The sequence below is a fragment of the Talpa europaea genome, assembly GCF_964194135.1.
Source record: "Talpa europaea genome assembly, chromosome: 11".
NCBI lineage: Eukaryota > Metazoa > Chordata > Mammalia > Eulipotyphla > Talpidae > Talpa > Talpa europaea.
The window spans coordinates 22,927,701-22,950,384 of NC_140078.1; the positions used below are offsets into that span (position 1 = coordinate 22,927,701).

The window sequence follows — 22,684 nt, forward strand, 5'->3', positions numbered from 1 at the left end:
GGTGCCTTGGTGGTTTAGGGGGGCTGTTTGGGGGACATGGTGGGACAGTTGAGAGGCAGGCTTCCAGGAAAGAGCAGCTCTACTGTTCCGTGTTGGGTTATTAAGGAACTGTATAAAGTTTCGTTTGAAAAACAGAATCACAAAAACCAAAGGCAGCCAGGCAGCGTCGTGTTTCAGGATGTGTGGTCTGTGTGGAAAGTGTGGTTCTGGCCCCAAGTGCCCATGCATTGTGTGATCAAGGAGCTTATAATAGACCCCACCTGTGGGAAGCAATGGGGAGAAGTCAGGTGCATAAAGGCCTCAGCATCGTCCTGGCACGGGACCCTTCCAGCGTGCTGGTGTTTAGAAGGATTTGCCTTTGTAAAAGGGGTTTGTGATGTTGAAAAAACCTCGACTCTGAGTTATAGGCAGACCTGGAAGACTGAACAGTGACCTCCCCCGTGGAGAAGCCCCCAGTCAAGACCACCACCCTGGGGTGTGGGGGACGTGGCTGTGCTCTCTGCCAGAAAACTTGAACTATATATGGGAAGGTAAGTCTGGTGGGGTGGCAGGGCGGGGGAGTGGCATAGTTTGAGGGGAGGGAGAGCTTGGAAAGAGAAACAAACGTTGTGGTTTTCTCTGAATGCAGGGCTGGGAGAGGGGAGTGGACAAAGATAAGATTAGAGATTGTTGCAAACATTTCCCGGAGCTGTAAATCCTCTGTCAGTTCACCAGCCCTCAGCCTTCACAGAGGATTAAGCTGGCTTGGAGAGAAGAGGTGGGGAAAGACAGGCCGTGTCCCAAGGCGGACGGTAAGCAGAGCTAAGGTCCAGCCTGGAGAGAGGCCAGCCTCTTACGCTGAGTCAAGTCCTTTCTTCAGCACCCCTGTCCCAGCTTGAACCCTTCCAGTAATGGGGGCGCTGACGCACCGAGGGAGAAACCTCTTCCCACAGTCCACCTCTGAATGTTCAGGACTTCTTGGCTGCCACGTGCAAGTCTCCCCTCCTGCAGCTTTATTTAAAAATTCAGTAGGTTGTTGTATGGAAACATTTTAAATATATTCATATTTATCATTGAATGAATATATTATTTTAATATGTTTATAGCCAATAAAAATGCTACATTTTCTTGGTAATTTTAGTTAACAGATTTAATAGATTATTTGAGGCTCTCTCTATACATAATCATGTCCCTTTCAAAGATGACTTTTTTTTTTTCTTCCAATCTCACATCTTTTATTTCTTTTCTCATCTTCTCTCTGGATTTGCTGCAGGTTTGAAGTAAAATGCTGAATAAAATGCACAAAGTGGGCACCCTTGACTTGTCTCTGATCTCAAAAGAAATCGCTTGCATTATTTTACCATCAATTATGTTAGCAGCACACATCAACTTTATCAAATTACAGAAATTCTCTTCTGCTCATGATTTTCCAGATTATTATTCCTTCTGTTTAAAAATTATGAATAAGTATTACATTTTTATCAAATGGTTTTCTGCATGTCGTTTTTGTCCTCTAATCAGTTTATGTGCTGAATTACATGAATGAATTTTCTTATGTTAAATCAACCTTGTATTTCTGGGATTAGCCCATTTTGCTTGTGGTATCCTGTTATATATTGATGGATTTTTGAGGCTAACACTTTATCATGGATTTTTCATTTATATTTATGAGTAAAATTGGCTCGTAATTTTCTTTTCTTGCCATTATCTTTGTCCTATTTTGTATGCAGGCTATATTATTTCTGTATTAATTTTGTATGCAGGTTATATTAGCCTCCTAAAATGAATTGGGGATTATTCACACTTTTTTGCTGAGAGAGATTATCAAAGACTAAAATTGTTTCTTCTTTGAATGTTGGGTAGAACTTGCCAGGGATGTCATTTAGAGTTGAAGTTTTCTTTATGGAAAGAAATATTAATAACTGACGCAATGTCCTTAATTTTTAGGGGATTATTGAGAACTTCTATTTGTTTTGAGTCAAAATTGGTATATGATGACTTTTTAGGATGTTCATGCATATTTATTTTCAAATGTATTCTCACAAATTTAGCAAAAATATCTTCTTTTTTCTTTAATGTTGGCAGCATCTGTAATGAGGTCCCACGTTTTATTCCTAATATTGGGCTTTGGTGGCAGTTTTTCTCTTTGCCTCTAGATCCATTTCATTTAGGATTCATCAATTTTACTGTCTTCAGAAAACCAACTTTCCTTTTGTTGGGTTAGCTCTGGTTTAATCTAAGTATTATTTTATTAATTCCTGCCTGTGCCTTTATTTACTTCTTCCTACTTTTTTCTCGAATTTGTTTTATATATATACTCTTTTTCCAACTTTTTGGGGTAAATGGTTATCAATTTTCTGGTTTTTTTCTTCTCTGACATATTTATTTAAGGCAATAAATTTCCTCTACATTCTGTTTACCTACATCTGCAAATTTTAGTATGGCTTTTCTCATTACTAATGAATTAAAAATATTTTCTAGCTTCCTCCATCAGTTCTTTCTAACCAATGGGTTACTTAGAAGTGTGTTTTTAGATTTCCAAGCATATGGAAATTTTCTCACTATCTTTTCTTATTGATTGATACCTTAATTATAAGTTATACTGATATGTGCTCAGATAATATGCTCTGTTATGTTTTTGGTTCTTTGACATTTGGTGAGACTGCCTTGATAGCTCAAGTTAGAGTAAAATTTTATAAATTGTCTTATGTGTTTAAAAATGAGGTGTTGGATGCAGACTTAACTTATATGTCCATTAGGTCAAGTTTATTCATCATTTGTGTTTAAACCTCTCCATGGCCTTATAAATGCTCAGTCCTACTTGGTTCTCTCTTTTTGGGGGGACATAGGCAGATGCACTTCTCAATACCCTTGGAGAGAGGAGAGAGCATTTCACTAGTTTTAGCTAAAGAGATTGAATGAAAGTGACAGGTGTAGGCCATGATGTTTAGGAGCCAATGTGCTACCTCCACACTTCATCTCCTTTGGAAGCATCTGTGGAAAACACATGTTGAGATGGCCATGTCATGGGATGAGAGAAGCCTGGATCCTTGGGTCACTGCATGGAGAATTGCCTGACTCCTTTGGAATTTGTGTGAGTAAGAAATGAACTTTGTGGTGTTAAGTCACGGAATCTTTGGATTTCTTCGTTACTGCAGCATAACCTAAAAATATATTCTATATCCAGCATAACCTAAAAATATATTCTATATCCATTCTCCAAACCTGGAGTAAATCTCACTTCATTTCAAAAATTTCAAAAATTGGTTGTTTAGTCATGATGGAAACTAAAACCATCTTTGTCAATTAGTCATTTTTTGTTTATTCAACAACACCAAAAATCTACCAGATTCTAGACTGTTTTTTGTGGGGAATGCAATATGAAGCCATTCTGGAACCTGCCATAGGGGACTTATTTCCTAGGGGGAGGCTAATGTGAGAAAAAGGAAATTTAGAATGAATTCCACATACCTTTCCGGAACGCTTTCTGCGTGTCAAACTGCTGGTTCTGAAAACACAGAAAGGAACAAGATACAATCTCCTCCAAAAGACTATGTTTTAGTATCAGAAATGAAATGGGTCCTTAACCATGTGAAATGTAATAAGTGCCAGACACATTATAGATACCTAATAAATCATCTCTGGTGAGTGATGTGAATTTCCAGGGTTCAGAGGAGAGAGAAATTACCTCTGAATGGAATGTATCAAGGATGTCTTTGTAATGGCATTAGAGTTGGGCCTTAGAACTCAGTTGTTGGATGTTCAGAGAATTAGGAGAAGAGAGGGGCAGTTCAAGTATGGGAACAGCATGAATAAAGAAAGTCATGGTGTACCTTTTTATTTTGAAGCAGGTTTAGTGAGAAATATATACCATAAAACTTGATCATTTAAAGTGCAATTCAATGGTTTTAAATATATTTAAGATTCATGCAGCCATCACCATACTCTAACTTTAGAGCATATTTTTTTATCCCCAAAAGAATGAACTCATCAGCAGTCAACCCCATCCCCTTGATCCCTCAATTCAATGCAACTACTAGTCTATTTTTTATTTTTCTTTATTGGATCTTTCATATAAATGGAATCATACAGTGTATGTTTTGGGGGACTTCTTTCATTAGCATAATATTTTTCTCGTTTTCAGGTTTCATCCATTTTTATGGCAAATATTAGTTCTTTATTCCTTTTGATTGCTGAATACTATTCCATTATATGGATATACCACATTTTATTTATCCATTCATGAGTTGATGGACATTTCTGTTTCTTCTACTTTTTAGCTTTTATGAATAATGCTGCTAAGAGGATTTGTGTTCAACAGTTCTCTGTGGACATATATTCATATATTCCAATTCTGCTAGTAGTAGAATTGATGAGTCAGTTGGCAACTCTTATGTTTCATCTTTTGAGCAACTGTCAAGTTATTTTCCAAAGCTACTGCACCACTTTATATTTTCAGCAGCATTATATGAGGGTTTCAATTTCTCTATATACTCACCCTTTTGAGTTATTACTTGTCTATTGACCTTAGCCATTGGTGTGAGCTGACATCTTTGTGGCTTTGAGTTTCATTATGGCTAATGATGCTGAGCATATTTTCATGTCTTTATTAGCTGTTTGTATGTCTATTTTTGAGAAATATCTATTCAAATCTTTTGCATATTTTTTGATTGGGTTATTTGCCTTTTTATTGTTGGATTGTAAGAATTCTCTATGTATTTTGGATGGGTGATCTTGGCCCATTGTCAAGCCTCACTTTCCTCATTTATAAGATGGGTTAGTACCATACACTTCACCAAGATCACTTGGGGCCTCAATGAGACAAGATATAACATCATCAAGCTTGAAGTCTGTAGCTGGGAGGCTCTCACAAAGGCTTGGGTCAATTAAACAGTGAAGAAGAATGAGAAAATTTAGAGTCATGATTAAGAGAGACAGATTGTCCACTCTGTAAGGTTGGCTGGGTGACTGCCAAGAGCTTCCATGAGCAGGGCTGGTCAGGTCTGGGAAAGTAGGGGGAGTTGACAGGAGAGAATTGGCTTTGAGGGAGAGCGGGGCCTGGTGGTACCAGGGCATCTGACTTGCACAGGACTAAGGTTCAATCCAAGCTTTAAGTCTGGCCTGCAGAGGTGCCTGGCTCATTGCATAATAATCAGAAACCAAAGCTCTCTCTTCCTCGGCTCCCCATTCCATTCCAGTCTCCCTGTCTTTGCCTAAACAATACTCTCCACAGACTTCACCTTCTCTATGGCTTTTTTGTCCTTGAGGTCACCCCCGCCCAAGACTTCTCCGCTCTGTCCCCCTTTACTGGGTCACTCTGCAGCTGCTCCAGCACCTCCTCCCACAAGTCTCCTCAATTCCACCCTGGCACTATCACTCCCTCCCTGGAGCAGCTGGAAGGAGCTTCCTAAAGCATCAAAGAGACCTATCACCAGTGTCCACAGCCCTCCACGGGAACCACTGCTTAGGTATAAAGTCCGAATCCTCCTCTGGTCTCAAAGATAGGTCAAGGTTTTAGGGGACTTAAGGGAACTTTCATTAAAGTATAACATGCATACCATAAAGGTATATCTCATGTATGTGTGACTCAATGAATTTCCACAAACTGAATATTCCCTGTAAACTGGGACCCAATTTAAGTATCAGACTGTCACCAGAACCTCAGATGCCTCTCCAGGTGCCCCTTTCCAGTTCCAATCTATACTCTAAAGATGATCTCTACCTTGGCTTCGAACTTCACAGATGACTTTTGCCTGGTGTCAAACTTCATATGAATAAAGTCAGATGAATGAAGTGTGAACCTTTTGCCTGGTATCTTTTCACACCTTTATGAGATTCAAGTAGTTATACTTTGTTCTTCTCATTCCTACTATGCTTCTCATTCATACTATGCTTTGAATGATTCTACCAATTTATATATCCAGTCCACTAGTGTTGAGCTCTTCAGTTGGGATATTATGGGAGAGCTTCCATGAACATTCCTGCACGTGTCTCTGGGAGGACATATGGACTCATTTCTGTTGGGTAAACATCCAGGAAATGAATTGCTGCCTCATAAGGATAAATAAATGCTCAGCTTTAGAAGATACTGCAAATAGTTCTCAAAGCAGCCATATCAATTTACACTCCCCTCCCAGAAGCATCTGAAAATTGTTGTTCCATATCTTTGCTGCCCATTTAAATATATATATTTTTTGCTTTTTTGTTTTAGCCATTTTGGTGAGTAGGCTGTGCTATGACATTGTGGATCCAGTTTGAATTTTGGGGGGCATCTTTAAGAAGAAGAATATGAAGTAAGATTATGAATATAAAATTGGGGGGGAAATGAATATTTATTAAGAATGTGAAAAGAAATCATACGAAAGTGGTAGAGACTTCCAAGCTTCAGATTCCTTTCTTCTGAGAGTTCTGGAGGCTATTTCCCAGAAATACTTCAACTGAAATGCTTTCAGATAGCAACCTGGCTCCTCTTCCAGCCTGCGATGCTTCACAGCTGCCCGCCAACCTGTGTGAACAAGGCCCATCGTGCACGTGAGGGGCCCGAGCCAGTGTCGCTGGCTTCCTAGAAATCCACCTCTGCCTGACATCACCCACCTCTGGCCTTGCCCACCCCAGCCCTTTCCTGGCCTGAATCATCTTCCTTAGCACCTCAGCTTCCCCGTTAGCTTCTCTGGGAGCTCTTCCCTCCCCTCATTGTCAAAGAAGACCCTCATTTTTGTAACTCCATGTCATGAGGCATTTAACAACAGAACAAGTGGTTAAGAGTAATTGCTGCGGATCCAGCTGGCCTGCATTTTCTGACTGTGTGACCTTGGACACATGTCATATAATCTCTCTGGGCTTCAGTTTCCTCATCCGTAGAGCAGAAGGTTACTCTAGCTCCTAGAGCATGGGCGTCGTGAGGACACAGCATGTGAACGCAGGGGATGCATCTTGCTCCGATTGTCACCTCGGCCTCATCGCCCGCAGCCTGAATCATCTCCTTCCCACACATCTACTTTGAAGGTCTCATACCTGCTCCCCTGCTCTGTAGGATGGGTCTGCTGCCATGGCAACTGCTGTGTCCGTGGGGCCTAATTCAGTACCTGGCCCACATTAGCGGCAAAAAAGGAAGTTGCAGAATGACTCAGTCTCCTCTGTGTATCTCCAGGCCATGCATACATGCAGACCCTCATGCAGCCCACCCTCTCCTTTCCCTGCAGGTACCCCCTCTCTGCTCACCCTGTAGCAGGCCTTAGTGAAATAAATGACCCCAGCATGCCTTTGGAAGGAGGGAAGGGCAAGGAGAGATACTGAGGATTCCACCAGTGCCTCTGCCTTCCTGCTTGACTGACAGCAGTATTTGGAGAAGCATCTCTTCCGTCATTTTGAAACAACATAGATGAAGCATGGACTGCAGCTGGTGAGAGCAGAAGGAACTGGGAAGATCTTTTGAACAGTGAGGGGTTTACTAGTCCCGGGAGGTCCCCAGCTTCACAGCGTGGGAAAGAAGCAGATAAGATCATAAACAACTATCTTGATAAAGTGTGACATTGTGGCCCCATCAGTGGCATTTCAGAGCTTCTCTGCTCAACTCTGTCCTCTCTGTTTGACAGCAGGGGAACTGAAGATCTCAGAGGAAAGACATTTACCCACCGCCCCCGGCACAGCCAGAGAGACCTCCTGGGTCAGAATCACCTCTCCATTCCCCATTATTCACTTCTTTAAAAAAGATTTATTTATTTATGCATACAAGAGCTGGGGTACAGGCCAGAGATACAGGGGAGGTGAGAGGATTCACCAGAGACAAAGCAGGGAACAGAACAGGCAGACTGACTGAAATACTGCTGAGGGAAGCAGCAGGCGAGACAGGAGAGGTCTGCTGCGCCATGTGGGTTTCTTTCTGGCCAGCCGGGGATCAAACTTGTGCTGCAGAGGCTGCGGATTGCTTCATAGTGCAGTGCTTAACCCCTTGCACCATTATTCACTTTAAAAAAAAAAACACACAGCTTGATTGAATTATAATTCATATACCTTGCATTCAACTTTTTAACATGTCCAATGCAGTGGCTTTTAGTACAGAGTTGTGCATCTATTACCACAATCAATTATAGAATATTTCACTACCCCAAAAAGAAACCCCATCCCCCAGCCCTAGGCAAGCAGCAATCAACTTACTGTCTTCACGTGTGTCTATTCCACACAATTCATAGAAATGAAATTATACAATTTGTAGTCTTTTGTGACAGGTTTTTTCAGTAAGCATTAAGTGTTCTCAAGTTTCATCCATGTTGTAGCATGTCTCTGCACTTCCTTTTTATGGCTGAGTAATATTCCATTGTAGAAACACACCACATTTTATTAATCTACTCACCGGTTGATGAACCAGTTCATCAGTTGATGAGTATTTGGTTTATTTCCACCTTTTGGCTACTATGAGTAATGCTGTCGTGAACACTCATGTGCAGCATTCTGTGTGGACATATGTTCTCATTTCTCCTGGGCATTGTAAAGGAAAACACCAGCTTTTTCCTCTCTCCATGTAGGGTGAAGCCCAGGTCTCCTGTGTGTTTCTTTCCTGTGTGTCTCCTTTCTCTTCACACAGAAGCTTCACTTTTCACGCTTGTGGTCACCAAATATGTGGTGGCTCCCCCCACATCAAACAACTGTCTGTGATACCAGCTGGGCGTCCTACTATTTAACTCAAAGCTAATGCCATCTACCCAGAGACAGTGCAGATACCACAGGTTAAGGGCTCAGGCCCCCTAATCTGCCCATGCCACCACGCACACCTCAGACGCTACGTGCAAGCCCACATTGTCAATGAACAACAAACTATAGGTCGAAAATTTCAACAGCTCCCTCCTTGGAATGGATTCATTTGTTAGAGCAGCTCCATGCCCCTTTCCACTCCATTTCATCCATCTGGATGACTGTCTGGATCCTTAAGCATGTCCCTGAATACACAGTGTTTCTCTGAGTTCTATGAGCTGCTCATTTTTCATTTTTGCACAATGTATGCATTTTCATTTTGGTTATATTCCCCATACAACTGCACCCCCCCCCCTTATTTTGACCTGTTGCATCGGACAACACCACACTGACAAACGGGAGTCATGGAGCAGGCTACATAATGCAGGATGATGCTGAAGAGCAAGATCCTGGCCCTTTTACTGACACACGTAATTGGTTGTAAGGAGATTAAGAAGTTTAAAGAAAGGGGAAGGGTGTAGAAGATTAGGGATTGTGAGTCTGCCTTCCCCTCCAGGCACTTCTTATCTACTTGATGACACACCTTAATCCCCCCCCATGGTTCTAATCTTATCAATAATGCATTCCACTGATCAGCTTCTGGTGTCCCTTGTCATACATTAGTCCTCGGCCCTCCGGGGTGTTCCCGGTCATGGTCATACCTTGTGATGTGTAAATCAGGAGTATGTGTTATGTATGGGTCCTCAGCCCCCTGGACATTCTGCACATACCTCGTGAGGTACATGTTATGCATGGGTCCTCAGCCCCACCCCAGGCATTTCGGACATACCTCCTGATGCACGACCATCCCAGTGTGGTCCAGGTTTGTGCTCTTGTTTGATTTGAAGGTCTGAAGGGTTGGGGTCCTGTTCCTAACTGGCCGGACCACTTTGACCTTGTTTAGGTGAAAATTGGCAGCCGAATAGGCTGCCTAGGAGTAGCAGACCCACATTGACCCTAGTCCTTCCTCTCCCCTTCCCCCCCTACACCGCTACAGTGTGTCTCTGGTTTATAGTTGCTTGTTGATTTTGATTTTTACTTTGTATTAATTAGTCTTTTTCCTGGTCCCTTATTTAGGTTTCCTAAATTCCTGCTATGAGTGAGACCATCTGGTATTTTTCTTTTTCTTTCTGACTTATTTCGCTGAGCATGATCCCTTCTAGTTCCATCCATGTTGCTGCAAACTGCATGTGTTTATCTTTTTTGATTGCTGCGTAATATTCCATTGTGTATACGTACCACATCTTGACCTAGTCATCTATTTTTTGGCATTTGTGTTGTTTCCATAGCTTAACTATCGTAAATAGTGCTGCTATAAACATAGGGATGCAGGTGTCCTTTGGAGTTAATGTTTCTGTGTCCTTTGGGTAAATACCTAGGAGCGGAATTGCTGAATCATATGGAAGCTCTATCTTTAGTAGGTCAAGAAATCTCCACACAGCTCTCCATAGTGGTTGTGTTATAGGACAGGGAGAGGGGTAGCCCAAACCCCGCAAACCTGCCTATTCTAAATGGGTTCTGCCATCTGCCGCATCAACAGAAAACATAGGAGACTTTAAGGGGAAGGAACTTTAATAAAACTAGGAAACAATACAGGTAAGGCAGAGTCTAGTTTCTAAATGAAGCATCCAAAGTTACCCGTCCCCTCGTGGGTAAAAGTCCATCCAAATGGGACTGGCCCAGAGCAAGGCCCCAAAGCCTGCCACAAGTCTAAAGCATCTTCCAGTGGGGACCCACAGAAAAGGGTCAGAAACAACCAGACAAGCCCGGAAGGAAAAGAGCAAAATCAACATCAAGATAAAAGCTGCCATGGTCACCTCCCCATGGGTCTCACCCACATCTGTGTCACCCAGTCCACAACCAAAAGACAAGCGCAGTTTCTTCACGTGTCTCTAGGCTCCATGCGCCTCCTCCAGGTCTCCTGGCTCCATCCTGCTTCCTTCCTCAGTCTCTTCTGCAGCTTCTTCTCTCCCTGCTCAGCTCCACCCTCCCTTGGGTGGGGCAGGGAATCTCCCCCTTTCCTGGGGACCACCCTGTTACAGTTGGACCAGTTTGCACTCTCACCAGCAGTGCAGGAGAGTTCCTTTTTCTCCACAATCTCGCCAACATTTGCTGTTGCTAGTTTTTTGAATATGTGCCATTCTCACTGGTGTAAGATGGTATCTCATTGTAGTTTTGATTTGCATTTCACTGATTGCAAATGATGTTGAACATTTTTCCATATGCCTGTTGGCCATTTGCATTTCCTCTTTGGAGAAGTTTCTTTTTAGCTCTTCTGCCCATTTTTTGACTGGATTATTTTCTTTGTTGTTGTTGAGTCTCATCAGCTCTTTGTAGATTTTTGTGATCAGTCCTTTATCATTAGTGTTGTGTGCAAAAATTTTCTCCCAGTTGGTGGAGTTTCTCTTTGTTTTGGTTATTGTCTCTTTTGCTGTGCAGAAGCTCTTTAATTTGATGTAGTCCCAGCTATTCATTCCGTATATTCATTGATGGCTGCTATGACACACACTGATCATCAAAGCAAAGCCCATACTGTCCGTGCCCTTACAAGGCTTGTGTTTACATGGAAACATCTCATTTGAGCCTCGCCATAGCCATAGGAGTTATTCCCCATTGGCATCCCCTCCCCCCAAAGACATGGAGAGCACTCTGGAGCTGAGTTCCCATTTCACCAACACACTTAGGACTTAATTTTACAAGCTTCATGTACTATATTTTGAAGTTTTCCTTAAGTAACCATATTTTTAAACAAAGCACCAATGTACATATTGAATATATAGCTGATGTGTTTTATGGGCTAAATGTACCTGTTTACCCAGCATTCAGATGAAGAAATTGAAACTGTCCCCCAAAGCCCCCTTATGCTCCCGGCCAATCTCTCCCCCAGCAGGGAAAACAGGAGCCTGGCTTGAAACACCGTAGGTGAGTCTTGCCTGTTGAGAAACGTCCTATGAGTAGAATCAGGAAGTTGGAGTCTTCTATGCCTGTTTCTTTTGCTCAGCTTCAGTGAATGTTCATTGTGTTGTGGGTCACTGTAGATCCTGCGTTCCCGAGGCAGGATGCACCCTCACTTTCCCCATCACTTCTGCTGTTAATTAGGGTCCCATTAGGCTTTGCCTCTTGAAACAGAACAGGACTCCGCTGCCTCCAGGGTGTGTCTGTATAACTGCCAGGAAGTGGGGTGTGCTGAACCAGTCCTGGCCACAAAGTACAGTTGCATCTGGGCGCCCTCCACCTGGTCCTCCACCCTCAGCCCCTCCTTCTTGGACTCCGTCAACAGCCTATTTTTCTGGGTTTGGCTCACATTAGAGAGGTGAGCTGGAAAGCACCCTAAGTAAGCAAGAGCAGCTGGGGAAGAGAGGGGCTTTTTTTAGGGGTGGGAAGATGGACCCCTATCAGACACCCCACTCTAGTAGAGCTTGCATGGAGGCTTCTGTCTCATGCACCCTAGAAGGGAGAGTTGGGATAGAAATCAGGCCTCTTCCTCTGGGCTAGGCTGTGTGCTTTGGAGGGAGGGTGCCTGGATTCACAACTCAGCTTTGAGTCACAACTATGAGCCATGTGACCATAAAATCTATATGATGGAGGGAATAACCAGATAAGGTTGTTTAAGGAGAAAATAACTCAATGAATTAAAGGTTCCTGACCTGCAGGAAACATTGGCCAACGTGATTACAATGTGCAAGCAGTCAGGTCAGTATTTGGTAGGCACCATTTTATTGAAATTGCATGCTGGGCGTGAGGCACACACCGTCTCGTGCCCATTCAACAGCAAAGGCAGTGGAAGCACAGACAGGCTGAGAATCTGCTGAAGTCACCCCACAAATCCATGGCAGAGTCGGGCTTGGCTCTTTGGACTCTTTGACTCCAGAGCCCAGGCCCCTCTGAGCTGAGCCTGGCTGGGAGCCGTGGCCAGCTCCATGTCATGGGGACCCAGACAAGGCCTCACATCTGGTTTGGAGAACGGGACCTCAGGCTCGTTTTCTCTGTCTGCAAAAATGGCCTGTGACCCGCAAGGCCTTTCTCTTTTCTGGATCCGTGGGGTACCCTAGGGGCTGGTCAGGAGACTCCAGCATTGTGGTCCTGCCCTGACCTTGGGGTCAACACCCCCGAGGTGCTCCAGAACCTGGAGGCAGACAAACAACCATCCCTAAGGCAGGCTGCTGAGTGTTGGCAAGGACTTTCTACAATATGCTGATGTGCCAAGGAGAACCAGAGGTTGAAGCAGCTGCTGCAGTCCAGGAAGACATCACAGAAGAGCCCTCCTTGGAGCAGGGTTTTGAAGACTGAGTAAGAGTTCTGTAGGTGGAGATGATGGTAAGGGTCCTGAGCAGGGGAAAATAGCGATACGTACTCAACTCCAACACTCTGCCAGTTGCCTAGCCACGTCCGTTTTTCAGGAGACTGGAAGCCTAAAAATACTCTTTTCCAGAGCCCCTTGCCGGCTGGTTTCTGGTTGGAGCAAGCCAGCAGAGAGCAGGCAGGAAGATGAGAGGTGACAGCCTGCCCTCGGCTCCTGTGGTTTAAGCTGGCTCTGCTGGTCCCTGCAGCTCCATGGCTCTGGGGCCGCACTGACAGCGCCCCCAGCAGCTGGTGTGCTCAGACCATCCAGGGCCACAGCTGCTGCCTTGTTCTGCCCTCTCTCCCTTCCTTTATTCGTGCAGTTCACATACCTTTGTAATAATTTTCCCTTATCAGCTCTCTCTCAGCCTGAAATAGCAGAGGGGTTCCTGTTTGTAAGTTAATTAATAAAAGTTTCGGGCCAGAACCAAATGTACCAGTTCAAACCTTGAATGTATCAGTACCCAGAAAACAGGATGTGTTTTCAATTTGATTTTTTTAAGTTTTTTTTTTTTTAATACAAGAACCGGGGTACAGGCCAGATGCGCAGGAGGGTGAGAGGATTCATCGGAGACAGAGCTGGGAACAGAACAGGCAGACAGACGAAATACACTGCTGAGGGGAGCAGAGGGCGAGACAGGAGAGGTCTGCTGCGCCATGTGGGATTCTCACCGGCCGGCCAGGATTGAACCCGCGCTGCAGAGGCTGCGGACAGCTTCAAAGAGCTGCGCTCAACCACCTGCACCACCAGGGAGGCCCTCAATTTGATTTTCAATCTGTCCTCTAATGTGAGTTTTCTGAGGACAAAGACTGTCCATCATCTGTCCAATTAGCACACATTTATTAACGCTTCATCAGTCAGAAAAATGATATCTACTCCTGGAACCACAGTCTACACCTCCATCGTCTGGTATGGTACCCAGGAGTCACCTGTGGCTACCTTGAAATACACCTAGCCTCAGGGCCTCCCCGGTGGCACAGCGGTTGAGCTCTGGGTTGCGAAGCTGCCCACAGCCTCTGCAGCGCCGGTTCGATCCCCGGCTGCTCCCTGGCCACCGGAGGAGGGTCCCACATGGCGCGCAGACCTCTCCTGCCGCCCGCTGCTCCCCTCAGCAGTGTACTTCGGTCCTTCTGCCTGCTCTGCTCCCTGCTCTGGCTCTGGTGAATTCTCTCACCCTCCCGCGCTTCTGACTGTATCCAGTGCTTGTATAAATAAATAAATAAATCTTAAAAAAAAAACTATAAAAAAAAAGAAAGAAATACACCTAGTCTGAATTGAGTTGGGTTGTCCATGTAAAATACACACCATATTTCAAAGACTTCCTGTGAAAATGACAATGTAAAATAGCTCACTAATAATTCTTATATTGGTTACGTGTTGAACTAATATTTTGGAAATAATGTGTTACATAAACATACTTTATCAAAGCATATTTCCTGTTTACTCTTTTCAATGTGGCCACTAAAAAATAAAAAATTCTATGTACAGCTTGCATTTTCAGACTACTGGACAGCCAGTCTTCTGGGAATTGAATTGAAACCCACTGATTTACCAGCTAAGCATTTATTAGTATTTATATAAGAGATACTTGGTGACTTCCCTTGAGGATCTCAGGATGGGAGGCAGACAGATAGACTAACATGGAGCTAAGTGTTTAAGTTGGCCCCTGTTCCAGTGCTCTGAGCAGAAATCTAGGAAAGTTTCACAAAGGAAGCCACTTTTGTGTCAAGCATTATGGAATGAGCAGGGACTCCAGGCTCAGAGAAACACACTGCAAAAGCTAGGAAGTTTAAAAGAACACTCAGGGCATTGGGAAGGATATAGTAATTTCACTGAAGCCCAAACATTGTTTGTTCAAGGAAGGGGCAGGCGATGGATCCAGACCATGTAGAGCCTTGAATGCCAGTTTGGACCTGGACGAGGAACTGAGACTCAGGAAAGGCTTAGGTGGGACGTTGCTGATCCCGGGGTGAGTTTACCCACCCCACTCCTTTGAAAGCATAAAGATTAGACCTTGTCTGAATGTGAAAAATAAACTCTTTTATTTCAGTGTTTGCTCCTTGTGGCTCAAAAGCACATCTACTGCCTGCTTGGTATCCAAAAGCATTTATAAACCACCAAGAAATAAAGCTATATTTATATAGAACATACACACGTCGGCTCATTTTGTGATTCTTCTCTGTGCAAAGCAAAAAGTTCTACGTGCATCAGCGTGACTTTCCCCAAATTGCTCTCTAGGATTTGGGGGGCCCTAGAGATGACCCCAGCTCACATAAAGAATTGTCCCCTCTCCTCTCTCCAGCCTGAGGAAGCCCAATCAGGTGGGAGGTACGTTATCAGAGATGACGATGCATGCGCTCCCTGAGCTGATTCAGAGGCAGTGGCCGAGCTACCACCCTGTGGGTTAGTGACCAGCTCAGGCAGCTAAGGCTTTTGTGAAGTCTAGGCATTGTGGTAGGCAGGCTCATGGGTGGAACAGGGGCCTCCAGGGCTGATTTCTTCTAGAACTGGAGTCTGAAAAAGATGTCTGGATTCAGGTGGGGACAGGGCTGGCGTAGGCGGGTGGTCACGGTCATAGTTTCATGCTCAGGAATATCCTGGGCCTGTGACTGAAGGTGCTAAGGAGCCAGAAGTAGGACTTCTATAAGTTGCAAGGCGGGGTCACATAGGCATCAAAAGTGCAGAGCTGGGAGGGCCTCAGCGAGGAGCTGGTTCAACCCCTCCTTTGCCTATGAGGAAACTGAGGTCTCAGAAAGGGGGAGACAGTGTCTGTTGGCACTATGGGCTTGGACCTTTCCAATTCTCTCCCCACCTCTTTGTCCCAACCAGGTCCTTTTGGGTCAGGTCCCAGCTGACCTCTCTGGCATCCTCAGTTCAGGGCTGGTGTCACAAACAGGGCACTGGACTCAGAATCAGAAGACCTGGGCTCCATTCCTGCACTTTTACCTGACTTAGTCATGCAAAGATCCACCAGCTGTCTGTTGCAAAGTGGGCCACCACCCTTCTCGGAGCCTCAGCCTCCTCATCAGCAAAGAAGTTTTCACTCTGCAGTTTCTCACAGCGATGAAATGGGTTGGTGGCCAAGTGAGCACCAGCAAGCACAGGAAGGTAGGCACATAGTAGGTGTCTCACAATGGTGAGGAGGCTGGTGGGTTGCGGGCCAGGACTGCTGGGATGGGGCAGGGAGCTTGGGCCTGGCCTATTGCTGGGACCCTTCCCATCCACACCTGGTACCCAGGCACTATGTGGGGAAATGCAATAGAGCACTCCAGGGAGCTGACGTCCTTGATCCAACCCATGGCATGTGCATGCATTCTCCTCTCTCTCTCTCTCTCTCTCTCTCTCTCTCTCTCTCTCTCTCACTTGCTCCAAGAGACTATGGAGTAGCTCAAGCAATATGGTGCCTGGTCGGTGGCGTTCCAAATGACACATGGGCTGGAAAGCAAGGCTGGGCCATCCTCCCCAGCCCCAGGCCCAGTCCTCCCACTGGTGAGGCACAGAACACTTTTTTTAGGTCAGGGGGGTGAGGAACCAGGCTCAAGGGGACAAGATGGGCCAGAAGCACATTCTATGCCGAAGAGCCCTATGGCATCCTATGCCAGCCCTGGGGCCTGTGGCCCAAGAAGGGGCAAATTTTGCTCATTAGTTTGGGACAAAGATTGGAGTCAAGTTGGGGCTCTCAGCTGATCAGGGCGGGGCCGGCAGGGGCCCCTTAGGGAGGGCCAATGATGACATTCCGGAAGCCCTTCACGGACTTCAGCTTGTCACTCTCGAAGTTCACCACCAGCTTGTGGCGGCCCATGAACAGTGGCAGCAGGTCCACCCTGACCTTGGCTTCTTCCCCTGCCTCCACAGGGTCGGGGCTGTGGAGAGAGACGGAGGAAGAGAGTGAGGAGGGGAGTCCTAGTGTGATCCCTGGAATGGGGTCAAGCCAGGAAGATGGTGACTCCTGAGAGCTTGGAACAGAGAGCCATGGATGCACAGCTGGATGCTGAAGAGCATCACGTGACCCCCATGCACTCAGAGGACCTGGGCCATCTGCCCTCCTATGTGTAGTGGAGCATGTGTGTGTGCACATGTGTGTGCACGTGTGTGTAAGTTGACCATGTGCTTGGGGGTGAGTGACCATACTCAGGTGACCACATGGATGACAATGCATTCAGCTGTCCACATGTGATTGTGTCCCGTACATAAATTACATTACAATAAAAAAGTGAAAATGAGATGTGGATGCTCATGGGTGTTCACTTACGTCCTCACGTACCTATGAAGATACACCCCCGCATGGCTGCCTGTGCTTATGTGGGGACCCAGGGTTGGGAGGTGGGTGCTCTGGGATTGGATGTGTAAGTGTTCAGGTTTGGGAAGTCTGGGAAGACAGCTACATAGGATGCAGCCAACTGGGCGTGGTCCCTGAGAGATGCTGCAGGGTGGGCTCTGCCGCAGGGGCTTCTGGGAGTAGACAAGGGCATATCAGGCAGGTATGTGGGAGATGAGAGAAGGCGATTATGGGCCAGGGTTTGGGGCCTAAGGGCCTCCCCTTCCTGCATGAGCATTTGCCCTCATCCCCCAGCCTGCCCAAGCAGGAGGGAGCAGCACTTACATCTCCACCACCTTCTGCTCCTCGGTCAGGCCAGCGCCCTCCACGGTGAAGATGCAGCCAGTCAGGGGCACGGTAAGTGGGTTCCGCAGGCACACCTCAGCCACCAGTTTGCGGTTCTGCTTGGGCTCTCCCAGGATCTAGAAGAGGGAGTGGGCAGATTGAGGGAGAGGGGCCCAGAGCCCCTCAAAGCAAGCAAGGACCCGGTGAGCCGGGTCCGTTTGCTGCCCTTTGGCTCAATATTTGTGGAACAAAACATGCCCGACTCTGCCACTGTCACTGCGTCTGTGCCTCAGTTTCCTCATCTGGAAAACATGGGTGATGATACCTGCCTCTGTTTCCTTCCTAGACTGGACCCGTGACCATGCCCCCTTATGCCTGTTTATTCATCTGTAAGACGGGAGTGTTGTGAGGGTTCCTGCACCATAGCCGCACACTGGAAGCATTCCATAAGAGTGGACTATTCTTATCATCATCACCATAGCAATTTGCTTGGAAAAACCACCATCTCAGAACCCCAAATGCAGCAGTTTCAAATAAATGGTAATCTCACAGAGGAGGAGAGAGTGAGGGCCATGAACCAGGCATAGGGGTTCCCACGTTTTGCTCACTTAATCCTCATGACACCCCTGTGGTCAGGCATTTCATTCCCATAAAGAAATCAAGACTCAGAGAGGTTGGGAACACGGTGAGGAAGGGGCAGAGATCAGCCTGGCTCCCCGGTCTGTGATTTAGAACAGAGGAGGTACTTTATACACCCCCCCCCCCCGGGTCCTGTGGAACCCCACTGAGCCAGGCAGTGGTACTCAGACTCTGTGTCCTTAACACCTCCAACTTTCTCTGCCCCATTTGGGCCCCAGGGCTTGGAGATCCAGCCTTAGGAGTTTTGCTTTTAAGGGACCATGGTTCTCAGATCCATAAATTCCATGACCCTATCACTCTGGGATTCTAGCATTCATTCCTAGAAGCTACAAGCCCCACATTCTTGTACTTTTTTTTTTTTGTTGTTGTTGTTGGTTTGTTTAAAGAACCTTAAGAAATCGACAACCTTGTGATGCAGGTATGTAGAGATTACATTCGTGGGGCCTGTCCTGGGCCCCGTCCCTGCCCCACACGGTGCCTGGCCTGCCCCTTACCCGGATCTTGATTTCTGGATTCTCCAGGTAGATGTCCCGCTCAGCCAGCAGGTAGTTGTTGGTTGCCTGGTCCAGGAGGAGGCCCCGCACCTTGATGAGGTTCGACTCCGTCAGGCAGTCAGCATACTTCTCATAGAGGATGCGAAGGGGAATGCTCTTCTCTGCAGGGGGAGAGGGAGGGTGCTCATGAAGGCTGAACCACTGCCCCCACCTCTCCTCCTGCAGCCCCACGAGCCACAGAAAGGGCAGCACACAGCTGGTGATGGCCGGGCAGACTGCAGGCCTTCGCTCCACATGCCCTGGCCCTGGAGTTCCTATGGAGGAGCTGGGGAGGGAGGCAGAACACCTGGTGGGGGGAGAGCTGGGGCTCCAATAGGCCCCCAACCTCTGCTCTTTATCAACAGGAGATACCATGAGGCTGGATGCTGACTGATGATTCTGGGCAAGTCACTTCACCCCCGGACCTCAAGGGTTTCTCCTTTCTTCTCTGTTCTCCAGGCCACCCAGCGCCCACCAGACAGAACTAAGACCAGAGCAAAAGACACAAGTGGGGAGAAGAAGCTCTCAGGGCCAATCCCTGTCACTGCAGAGAAGCCAAGTGTGATTTTTAGCCCCACTTTTCAGACACTGAGGCCAAGATCCCCACAGGAGTCAGGGAGGAGATGGGGGCTGGGAATCCTCAGAGCTGCACCAGGCCCCGGCTGTCCGCTCTGTCACAGAGAAGCGGGCCCATCCCTTCGGCTCCTCAGGCCAACCCGTCAGACAGAGGATTGGAGGGGCCATCTTTGGCTCGCGGGAGCCCAGGCTACCCCTCTACCTCCTCCCAGCGCCTCTTCTCCCTCCATCTGTTCCCTCCCCCACTAGACAGTGCTTCCCAAACTCCAGCCACCCACGTGGCTTTTCCAAGCCTGTTTGTTCAATATTTGCTCATTTTCCTTTCATTCCACTCACTTCATATTTTTTAACCTTTTTTGCTTAGGGAAACTTTCCATCATTATTTGTAGCAAACCAGTCTCACTGACCATAAATAGAAAGTAACTGGTAAAAAGAAATAGTAGCCAATAAAGTCACACGCTTATTCAGTTCTGGCTAGATGGTCTAGTCTGCTGAGGGCTCAGGGTTTGAGGCCTGCATTTACTGTGCAAAGGGAGATGAGCAAGGGCGAGGGATGCTGAGTCCCTTCAGCACCCACAGATATGGGCTCCATGAGGTCCGCCCGAGGACTGTGGGAGCTGAGGAGACGGGCTTTTCTCACCGGCCGAGTCTGGGTCTAGGCCTGCCGTGCGCACATGTGGTCCGAGCCGCCCTCCTCGGGAAAAGCTGCCCTAGAGTCTCTGGCCTTTTGTTCACAGGGCGGATCTGCCCCCACCTTCATTCAGATGATGTAGGGGGGAAGAAAACCAAACCTTTGTCCAAAAGGAGTGAACATTCCTGGGTCAACTCTAGTGGAACAGAGTGGAAACTCTGACCAGCTCCACAGGAAAGAAGGAGAATATTGTCCTTCAATATTCGGAGGATGTGGCCCCAAATGTTGACTTTTCCAGAAGGCTAAGGCCAGGGTGGGGCTGGACCTCTGAGAACTGCTGTCCACAGGCCAGGGACCATGGCCTTGGCTGTGGGCCCAGCTGCTGGTTGTTGAGGGAGAAGGAAATGTATGTGGCCATTCCTCAGACAATTTACCCTGCTCTGGAAGATGCCTAGGCTAGATCACCACCGCCATGTTGGCTGTGTTCCAGTGACCCACTTGGAGGGAAAAGGGAGGAAAGAGAAAGTATGGGGGCAGCATTGGGAAGGGATGAAGCAGCCGAGCATGGAGGCAGGAATGGGTGCAAAAGGATTCTGTCCAGCGGTCCTAGGCCTGGCTTCCTGTCCATCAGCACATGGAAATCCCCCAGATCTTATCATCAGAGAATAATAAGCAACTCAGCCAAGCATGGGGTCTCAGAGGGTGAAAGACTTTCTCAGGGTGAATTTGGCCTCAGAGGCCCAATAGGATATCCTGGACTAGCCCCACCTTCCAGCCTGAAGGTAACACACAGAGCCTCTGCCCCTGCCTCTGCCTCTCCTGCAGGCCCGGCCCCTCATGGTCTCCGAGGCAAGGAAGGACGCTCTTCTGCTGTGGACATGTGCCCGGGTGATGAGGGAAACTGAGGGGCTAGGCTGAAGCTGCGCCAGAACAAGGGCCCCGAGGGTAGAGACACCAGGAAGTGGCACTGTTGATGCCGCAGACACCCGCCTGACATGGACGGGCTCTCTTAGGAACTTGACAGCTGTGCCCCCTATGCCAGCCTGTGAGGCCAAGGTTCAGGCAGAGACAATAATGAAGAGGAAACATTACTGGCTTGACAGGTAAGAGCAGAGGAAAGGGAGAGTGAACAGACTCTAAACACAGCCCATTCCTGCCCTGGGCGTCTCCACCACCTCTGTGTATGAACATGCAAGGGCCCAGATAGTGATGCCTACTGTGTGTGCAGACTCCTCCCTGAGGGGCAGCCCACACCGCTAGGTCACGACTCCCATGTGCCAGGTCAGTGTCATGGGGTAAACTGCGCATGGTGCTCAGGGCACACCCACGTGTTGCCGGCCAGTGGTAACCGCCCCAGCAACACAGGACCTTACCACTGAAGGGCTCCAGGGGAAGTTCGAGTATGTTGTTGGCACCACACTCGGGCCCCAGGATCCCGTTGTAGCTGACAGTGCGGGCACACAGCAGGAGGCGGCAGAGGTGCTCCTCGTCGGTATTGTTGGAGATGAAGGCAAAGACATCGAAGTCATTGCCCATGCTCATGCTCTCGGTCACACGGATCCGCATGGCCAGCCCTGTCTCCTCTTTATCAGCCAGCTTGTTCAGATGGTTGGCCCTCTCGAAGGCTTCCCTCTCCTCTGGGGAGCCTGTGGGGAACAGGAGGAGAGCTTCACCTTGGCTGGCATAGAGATCAATGAGAAGGAAGCTGGGGCAGGACAAGCTGGCTTCTCAGAGTCCTGGTATTTTATTTACTGTCCACCAGCAAACTCCTCTACATCCCTCAAGACCCTGCCCCCAATAACCCCTTTTCCATGCAGCTTTCTCTGACCACTCCTTCCCCACAATGAGTCACAATATCTTCTCAGGTTTCACAGCTGCCTATTGACTACCATATTGTTTTTAACTCACTAGACTGTTTTCTGTTCATAATCTTACTCTCTTGAGCTGCTTAAGGACTAAGACGGCTTTATTTGTTGTTGCATTGCATGCAATGCCTACAGCAATGCTTGGTACATAGTGGACACTAATACAACTCAAATTCTCTCTCCCCAAAGTATTTGACAGGGATTACTTCTACCGGTAAGCCTTTCCCCTTCTCACCAGCTGAGCTCTGCAGCAGGAATGACTGGTTCCTTCTTTACATTCTGTTTACCTCTCTCCTGTGTTCCTTTGACAGCCCCCTCCCACCCCAACATTGCTGGGTATATCTCTATTTCTTCCATTAAACCATCAGCTCCAGACGTTTCTGAGGCCAGGGAAAGTGTCTTTTGCTTCTGTTTTATCCTTTCCTGCCAGACCTTGGCCACTTAATACCTCTTCCTCTCCCCCAGTCAATCCCGGGAGTGTGTGGGGCTCAGATGAGAGCAGGGGCCATGGTTTCTTAGTCACCTCTGTGAACCCCGCTGAGCTTCACACATAGTAGATGCCTAGAAAATATCTATCATATTGGACTGGCCACTGGATGTACTCAAATCCAATTTTAAAAGTAACTGATTTTCCCCTCTACTGATTTAATATCAGTAGCAAAAAGAAACCTCTTCTTTGGATCTGATTGAGCCCATCTTATTATCCTTTAGTCTCTCTTGGCCTGTTTCTCTTGAATTTAACACTTCCCCACCCACTCTCATGCTCCCTTCCCCAGCTGTATGGGG

General features: G+C 47.1%; 1 protein-coding gene across 1 annotated transcript in view; it reads right to left on the reverse strand.

Moving 5' to 3' along the window:
• Positions 1-16,763: 16,763 nt before the first annotated feature.
• Positions 16,764-22,684, reverse strand: part of TGM2 (transglutaminase 2) — a gene marked incomplete at both ends in the record, with an annotated part of 31,391 nt that continues 25,470 nt past the window's right edge. The window contains 4 exons of the mRNA XM_084247708.1: positions 16,764-16,914; positions 17,655-17,791; positions 18,788-18,948; positions 21,407-21,679. Coding sequence (XP_084103834.1) covers positions 16,764-16,914; positions 17,655-17,791; positions 18,788-18,948; positions 21,407-21,679 — 722 coding nt within the window. The remainder of the gene's footprint in view (positions 16,915-17,654; positions 17,792-18,787; positions 18,949-21,406; positions 21,680-22,684) is intronic.